The following is a 9,193-nucleotide window of genomic DNA, read 5'->3' as shown; positions in this document are numbered from 1 at the left end:
TGGCACTTGCCCCACAAACACTGGTCTGCATATAATCACAACTCCAGGTAGTTCTGTGATCAAGGTATTGATGTTAAATGGTACTGTCTTGCGAAAAGGGGAAAACGGGGACTTTTGGAGAATGAAATCATTCACTTCTCCCGATAAGAAACTACATCCGGTGATCCAGGTGTAGTCGTTCACGCTTTACTGCTAAACCTCCACTTATCAAAGTCGCCAATGCAGTGGTAATGTCTTCTGATGCATCTTCGATTAGTGTCATTAGTGAGTCACTATGAGCCTGTAATTAGCATAACCATCCGCGACACGCCCCCCTGGGGTAAATATATTAGGTCAATGAAAAAATCCCCTGCTTTTTAGTATTTAAATGAGTATGTTATCTAGGAGATTGAGAGTTGGATGAATCTGACTTTGGCCGCCTATGCACTGTCGTCAGACGCCTTCTCCTTTCTACCATTCAGAAATAATTATATTTAAAACACCCTATTAACCGCAAAGAAAAATAAAAGATTGGTTTATTCATCAGCTCTACTTCTTGATGGGTTTTGGGAAATTGGGCATATGACAATGGCACTAGGAAGGAATACGAGATTGGGGCAACATAATAGCGAAGGGCCAAATAAGAAAAATAATATTCGTGGGTGTGTGAACTACGATGAGACAGTAGTAGAGGGGAAAACGTGCTAAAAGGCTTGCTACGCCTATACGAGAACAGCTCTGTACAGAATTGCCTTGGGACAAATTCGGTAATAATCTATGTACATAAACTACCGTGAACACTAGAACGCACATACAAGGTCAAATCTCTTTTGCTGTCTCCACGGAAAGCGAGGGTTCATGATGCACCACGACTGCCTGACTATGGGATCCTGTGTCAGCAGATGAGGAAGTGCCTTCCTCCTCTTGCACCTGCGCTGGAGGCTGTTGGTGGCCCTCTTCCTCGAGACCACGACATAGAGCGCACATGAAGGCACTGTCGGTGATAATCGCATTGCGACTGCACACACTGTTCAGATGCACCCAGCGCTTACAGTAATCACAAGACGTCCAATCTACAACCTGCAAGTACAGCAAAAGACATCACAACAGACGGGAACAATCCAAAGACCAATTGCCATTGCATTCTGTAGGCAGTTGGGCTTTGATCTAAACTTGAATTGGGATTCAGTGGAAACTCGGAATACAAAGCCTTCAGTCCCAACAATAAAAAGATAGGGAGACGGGCTTTCGGGCAAGTCAGTATAAGTTCAAGCATATTAAAAAAAAGTGTAACAATTACTGCTCAAATCAAATCATAAGGTGTCATTCTAACCAAAAAACTCAAAACAACGCGTAGATGAATTTTATTTAATATTAGGATACGCAATAAAATTACTATTTGAGCGACAAGAGAGTTCAATATCAGTGATTACACACAACTTTGCATGAAAAAGGTCAAAAGATGGAGGAAGGATAAATAAAAGGGAATTCGTACCGGACACTCAGAGTCACCAGTACCAGTGGCGTCAGGGTCGAACCCGGGCGGTTCGAGTTGGCAACAGACCGCGCAAAGACCAGGCGCTTCCCCCTCTTCGATATCCTCCACTATGTTTGCAACTGATCCACTCTCTCCCTCGTCAACCAGTGACACAATCTCATGACCTCCACAAGGCACCATACTCTCGCTACTGTAAGAGGCGGCAGTGGTAGGTGTTTGTGTTGAAGATAGCTAAAAGAATATGAGTAGTCTCAAACTAAGAGAATAACAGCCCTTCTTCGTTAGCTAAATTACATCGGTGGGAACGATAATGACTCACTGGCATAGAAACCCCACCACTAGCACCAGCAATGAGGATAGGCCGAGTTGTGGGGTTTGAGGAAGTTTGAGGCAGTCGGATCGCAATGTGTGGTCCACTGGCAGCCAATCGCTTGGGCAATGCGAGCAGATGCACTGGTTTGCCGGCAGGGTTAGGAGTTGAAGCAGTAGTCGAGAGAACACGTACACAAGACGTCGTGGGTGGTATTGTCGTTGAAGAGTTATGTGCAACAGCTTCGGATTTCGACGCGTCTTGCTCTGAAAACGATAAAACAAACCCTGATGCATGTTCTATCATCAGTGATCTGTTCTCAAGTAACAGGGGTAATGACAAATTGGTGGTAGCCATTAAAAGACATTTAAACGTTACGAAAATCTAGTCGATAAAAGTACCGAAAGCGACACGCAGAAAGGAAATATTTAAGATCATTAAAATTATCAAGACCCCGCCATCTACTGAAGTATTCTGATAAAGCACCACATGGCAGGTCATTTATACAGGTTACGTGCATTTTATTCTGAAGAATTGTGATAATTTGGAAAGTAATTAAGGATTGAGATATCAATGCTATTAACACTTTAAAAGGCTAACGATGAGCAAATTGATTCCACAAAAGGGTCAGACCTCAGTGAAATATCAAACTACTTCTGCTAAAGCTCCCCACTTTTTGATGTTGATAACTGTAGCTGCAAACAGCCATTATGTATATTTATTAAAACCTCATGCACCTCGATCATGAAAGGTAATGCATCTCATGCCTCCAATGAAAAGATCCAGTTTTTACTATCATAATGGCTACTGATTCTAAAAAAAACAAACTCACCACCCAAGGGTTCGTGTCCAGGAATGATGATGTGCGAGCTGGACCTGTTATAGTCAGAATTGGACGGCTCCATTGTCAGGGTTGCCTGAAAATTGAAAGGAGAGCTGGCGGAAACGCCCCACTGTACAGAACTGCCACTTCCACTGGACAATTGCTCATGATCACCATTTTCCCCGTGAGGCAGCACCATTTCTTCTTGTTCGTAGTCATCCGGCTGTAAATATACAGTTTTAATGCAAGCAAGATCACTAGAGGTAAATACGGCTTTGTACTAAGTTCAATCAAACGACAGTATAGAAAGGATCCCTATGAACATCACAAACAACTCACAATATTCAGATAAGCGCCAATGGAGGTTGAAAGGTTGTTGAAGGGACAAATGCCCAATCGAGCAAACAGGCTAACCATATTTCTTGGCTGTAATGCGCGTTCATAAGCATGCGTGAGTATTGGAGCCACATTTACTTTAGAGAGTGACTCGTTAGGATACCTTTGAAAAAACCTTTCCAAACGCTTCTCAAAGTATGACTAAAAGGAATTAAAAAATGGATTCAGTTGCATGCGTAAAGGCAACGCTACATATCCGAATGAAAAAAGAACTAGATGGAGGTGATCAATACGAGTGGGGGCATGGACAATCCGGAGCTTGCGCCTGAGAACGCTGACTAAAGTGCGCAAAACGCAGAGTAAGCAATGCAATAGAAGTTTTACAGCTTTAAAAGCTCGAGCTACTGACACTCCATCGTGTGAAATCTAAGAGGTAGCACAGCTCTGAAGTTATTCACTTATAGACACTTTCAAAGCACAAAAAAGGATATCAGAGTAATTACAAGTTTTCAAAATATTGGCTGTATTACAAACAGCAGCTGTGAGTGATGGGAAATGGTATGCACTCACATGAAATGCATGGAAGCACGTATTTTCGATACAATGATTGTAGGCGGGATGTGGGGGCAGAGGAAAGAGTAAAACACCATCTTCTCTGGCACGTTCGAGCACCCGCACACTGATGAATTGAAGGTGTCCGTCGTAGAGCAGCACTAGTGGTCGCTTCAAAATCTGAGGACGAAAATGCTTCAAGAACCACTGAATAAACGCATCGGAGTTTACCCATCCAGATGGAGAGTTGGCAAACTTAGTACCCCGCACTGCACCCTCCATCATGCTGTCTAAAAAACCGAGGCAAACGGTGTCCGTGAGATACCATTTGAGTAAAACTTGTTTATGGTTTCTTCTGTAATGCTATTTCAAATCCAGAAATTGCTGAAGGGTACATTACTGATTGGCTCGTAATGCCTCAAAATTCGTCTGTATAGATGAGTATCCACACTCTGCAACACTTCGGTGGTACACTTTTTCAGGAAGGATGTATGCTAGCCTGAGACCAAATTAAATTATTAATAAGTGGCTCAAATAATTGCTTACCTCCCGACAATTAAAAGCGAATACAAAACCTATCAGGCAAAGCAACAGAGAGATGAGTGACTATGGTATTTTTTGCTCTAAATCATTTTATTACTTCAATACAACCCCAATCAATTTCTTGTACATAGATAACCACTTTTAAAGTCAAAAGTATTAGGCGAATCCCATATTAATGCATTATCAGTTAGTCCACCCAAGATAGAAATGAGCAAAGAACGTATCCGCGGAATGCAAGGCAGTAGCAAAAGAAACCTACCAATGAAAATGGATGCGTTTTGTGAAACATGAGTGCTTCAGCAGATGCAATTCAAGTAAAAGCCTGTTTCTGTCGAGTTCCATAACTTTTTGGAAGCTTTTCATATGACGCTCATGAAAGCGCAAACATGCACGAAGATGTTTCGAGAACATTACCTTGCTCATGAATGAACAAAAATTGAGTTACCCCAAGAAGTTGAAATTTTGCTAGCAATTAAAAAGTTGACAAGAAATGAGGCGAATGTGGATTTAAAGCCATCGAACACGCACCTATTTGACCAAACGGACTATTTAAGTGATATTGAAAACTCGTTGGTTCCGAAACGCTCAGGTCAGTAAATGCTTACTTTAACTTAATAAGTAGGTATTTGACATGCACCAGCCATTGTAACCCACTCAAGAAGAGTTTAGATGACGCACCCTGGACCATGATTAATTTGGCTAAAAGCTGCTACCGAGGTTGAACGATTTTACGATTCACTAGGAGTAGCAAGCCATTCAAAAAAATGGATCCTTAAACTAAAGGGACCAATTTTAAACCTAGGAACTAAGTCATAGTAAAAAGGAAAACATCATCTTGCTAAAGAAAAGCACGAGTAAAGCATTTGCAATCAGCGTCACGTGTGCGAAACATGTGTTCTTCACCCTTCTATAACTAGCTACACTAAACTGTCGCAAGCAGATAGGACATTACCGACCTGAGGTTAATTTTATTCTTTTAGTTTTAGCAACATTACTTCTAGCAGAGCATAAAACGCCAAAATTGTGCCGGCTGACTTCCTTCTAAACTCCTGATTGCTAATGTCCTATCATCGTCTCAATTCCCAGCAAATGAAGGGACAATCAATCCTTTTCTTCACACGCACCACACTTCTATCTGAATTGACATGCATTTACAGGTTTGACTAGTGTTGTCGATATGCACGAACACACGGTTTCAGGGAATAACAGAAAAAAATGCTAAAAATAGGTTACTACACATCCATAATTGCAATTTCTATCTTAAAAGCATTCACTTACATGAGCGAATCATCAGCACTCAAATTGCCGCTATATTTAATCTGAGCGCTTTTCGGCAGCCTAATAGACTACACTTACAGATCCCCCATTATTTGATTGGGCGAAATTACCACCACACCCATTTACAGCGGGGGCTTGAAGGCAATGTATCCTACTAGTAGGACCAGTAGAATAAGAAATGAACTGACTCTTAGGAAAGTAACCAAAAACCCTTTTATGCGACAGGTTTTACTATTTGGTATAAATTTTCGTGCAAAAAAGTCAAAATAAGCTATATGAGCCCAATACGAGTTATCGTAAGTTAGCCATGAAGTTGCAACGCAACAATGTGGCTAGTACTGAAAACCCACCTAACTGTTCGTAGGCTAACGATACTTTAAATACTGGTTCTACTAAGAATAGTTTAGTAAATTATATCATTATTCATGTTAGTGTATGGTAAATGCAAGTATGAAATGGACAGCAATGTGCGCGAAATAGGAGGTCATATGGAAATTCGTTTCACACCTCTGGAATTAATACGTGAGAAAGTGGCATATTTTTCAAAATTAGTAGGGGAATCCAAGATCCTTAGGATTGGACTTTCGTGCAGACATATCAAAATTAGGTTCAGACGAGAAGGAATATGTGCAAATTACTTAAAGGATTTCATAGCAGGGTTCGTGACACGATCTAAATTTAAGGTCTCGGAACGTTGAGATCTAACACAAGGTTGGATGGTTGCCATGTTGGTGAGCATGATCTTCAAGCACGGCTAGGCTGATTTTAATGAAGTAATGCCGCTAGAGACGAATGAAGGCCGTTGGTCGCAATATCGAAGAGCATTTTATGCTACAAGATTTACACATTCTGAAGTCCCACTCATCTCTGTACCAAACCTGTTTTCTACTTTTTTTAAAATAGTCAATTAATCCAAGATCACCACCTAATGGGACTTGACGAGAGCACTGCTGAAACACTCTCAATTCGAAATTATATATCACTTGATAAGGACCAAGACTTACGCGAAATAGTCTCCCCGTGGTATATGAGAAAAGGAGGAACCTTCTCACCAGCTGCATTGGCTGCACCGATAATCGCGACAGTGGGGCTCCAGTAACTGACGGACTGAGCACGCTGGATACCAATCGGAAGGATTCGAGGGGGTTGGTTCTCACAACTTATGCTCACTTCATCAACCACCCACATGTGGTCAGGTTTATCCTTGATACCGTACTTTGTTATTACCTGCACGTGAAACAGTAAAAAGTAGAGAAAAAATAATTTCATTTAAGTTTTCTCTAAGAAAATGCTGTTTAACATTTTAGGTTACTGATAGTTTGCTAGTACACTCAGAAGTATACATTTGCACCCAGATTTTTAACCACCCCATTTAAAAAGTGAAACCTCCCTAGTACTTTATCGGTAAAAAAAATTTTCTCATTAAAAAATATGTATTTCAATGGGGGTCATAGTAAAATTGGACTGAACCAACTTAATGCGCCCAGTCTAGCTGAATTGCGTGAGGCACGAGGTAGATATACTGCCATATGCTTAAGTAGCGCACTTCTAATCGTTTGAAAAGAATGCAAACCAACAGTGTTGCTCACCTTATCTAGCTGCTCGAAATAGGCCTGTATCGCATCACCAGAAACGCCTTTTGATTTTCTGTTAGTTCGTGGGCCGAAGAGAAAATTTTTCAAATCAGGCCAGCGGTTAAGAAAAGCGTAAAACCAGGCCTGGCTAGGATTGAGGTACTTGAACGGGGCAATTCGCCCCACCGCCTTCGTCATATCTCCTGCCAACTCAACAACCTTGAAATAAAAAATTTGGCTTCAGGGAAAACAGAAGGACAATGTTACGGGTCCTAAAGCCTCACGCAAAACCAACCATAAATACTAGGGATTCGACAACAAGGTATCTTCATGTTTTGTGCCCCCTGCTATTTAAATCTTTCAAAATCAAGTATATCATTCCCTGAATTTGATTTGGTCCGAAAACTACCCTAAAACTAACCTGGTTCCGCGTATAGGGATATCCTATTTTACTCATGAAAAGTATATGATCAACCATTTTCTTCTCCTCTTCAAAAGTAAAAAATGTGGGAGGCCCGGGTCTCGAGCATTCTAGACTGACTCTTCCATGCACACGATCACGAAGGGTCGATTCGGGAACATTGAATGCAGTTGCAGCACCGCGAAGCGACATGCCCTGGTACTTGACTGCATTATAGGCGTTTGTCATATCGCGTTGAGTCCATCGACGCCTCCGAGACTATAATTTTGGTGGTTATACTTCAATCTATATACCAAACCTTCTGCCTGAATGATGAATGGGAATTAAGCCCATCCAACTCCCGGTACAAAACTATCGGCCGGAAGTCGTCGGAAACAACATCCATAGTATCATCGGGATCTTGTTCGAATGTATCATCCGAATATTCTTCTTCTACCATCATTACCCCTTAAAAATGTGTGAAAAATTCATGCTAGCACATTTAGCGTTGTAAAGGACCATTGGCAAAGTGGTTTACAAACAGGCATAAAAAAAGCTTGCAACCAAAAAGCTCAATTCATAGCCTACTAAGCCACTTTTAAGTTATTTGAATCAAAAATAAGTGCAGTGAAAAACGTATTTTAAGCAGAGAATGTAGGGGTGCGTGGATGATCGTATTAACCTCTGGTAGTCAAAACATATAGTAGGTACAAAAAGTTGCCAGGTTTTTTAGCACAAAAACCCCGGTCTTACCAAATGACAATAGGATATCGTAAATAGATATTAGCAAAAAAAAATATGCGTCAAAATACTACATACGCTGTGACTAGACAGACGTTGCATAGATAAAACAGGGCGGTATAAATTGGTAGGAGTTCGTAAGACCATTTCACCAAAAAAGTGAAAACGAATATAATAAAGAACCACAAACACGTCAATACATGTATCTAAAGACCAAAAAGGCGGTCATCAAAGAACACCCGAGCAAAAGCGATGAACAAAAAGGAACCGACAGAAAACAGCATGCGGTGATGTGGGTGTATTCCCTTAGGCAATTTTCACATTCATATGCAAAAAAGGAAAATAGAGAGAAATGTACTGTGATCCGATGTATAAAAGTCCAGAGAAAACAAGTATTACCAATTATAAACAGCAATTGAAATCCGGAGATTGGCCGAAAATATATAAGTTCTTCAACAGCACCGCCCTTTACCTCGTCAAAGGAATATGAGTGTAACATAACAAAATTATAAAGAAATTCAGCACTTGCATCAATCAAGAAACAGCCAAGCCAATATTCTACTTTTTAACCGCATAACTGCTAAAATTTTGTTAATTTTTACGGGCAAAAATGAGCAATGCTAGCATTTTTGGTTTATATTTTGGGGAATCTACCTCGGATAATGCCAAACTCGAACATAAATATATATATATGTGGAATTCAACAAAGTAGGGTCAACTTTAAAATTTGGTAATGTCTAAGGAATTTTGTAAAATTTTTTTGCGGGCAAAAAATGTTGCAAAATCCAAAATACGGCGACCTATTAATCTGAAACCCCACTTCAGATTTAATTCACCTTCCTAACATTTAAAGTCAGCTTATACAGCACATTAATTGTCAAGCGCTTTGTTTTAATGTGGGGCTAGTCAGTCTTGGCTTCTGTACGGTAGCCTCCCGAGACTTCCCTGAAGACAGAAGAAGACAACACCGGGGGAAAGTATGCCTTTGGAACCAAGGAAGTATTTGAGCTACTGGTATGGCCTAAAGGCCAGCTTTCCAGCGAGGTACAAGGGGGCTAACTCAAAGTACAAAAGTGGCGCCTCACCAATACCGAGGGATAAACCACTATCGTATTACACAGCCTCCCTCCTCTTTTAAGCGTCGTCCCCGGCGCTCCCG

At 40.9% G+C, this 9,193-nt stretch overlaps 1 protein-coding gene across 1 annotated transcript; it reads right to left on the bottom strand. All coding sequences in view use genetic code 11, as the record gives it.

Moving 5' to 3' along the window:
* Window positions 1–798: 798 nt before the first annotated feature.
* Window positions 799–8,533, bottom strand: EGR_02927 (hypothetical protein; the record flags this gene model as incomplete). The annotated part of the gene is made up of 11 exons (XM_024492176.1): window positions 799–1,059; window positions 1,475–1,708; window positions 1,797–2,053; window positions 2,620–2,833; window positions 2,950–3,147; window positions 3,517–3,788; window positions 6,324–6,546; window positions 6,909–7,112; window positions 7,315–7,572; window positions 7,613–7,761; window positions 8,434–8,533. The coding sequence occupies 11 exons, from the start codon at window positions 8,531–8,533 to the stop codon at window positions 799–801; spliced, it is 2,370 nt and encodes a 789-aa protein (XP_024353371.1).
* Between the last annotated feature and the right edge of the window lie 660 nt (window positions 8,534–9,193).

Source organism: Echinococcus granulosus, assembly GCF_000524195.1.
Source record: "Echinococcus granulosus chromosome Unknown EG_S00014, whole genome shotgun sequence".
Lineage (NCBI taxonomy): Eukaryota > Metazoa > Platyhelminthes > Cestoda > Cyclophyllidea > Taeniidae > Echinococcus > Echinococcus granulosus.
Note: the sequence above shows the minus strand (reverse complement) of the source record. Positions and strands in the feature narration are given on the sequence as shown.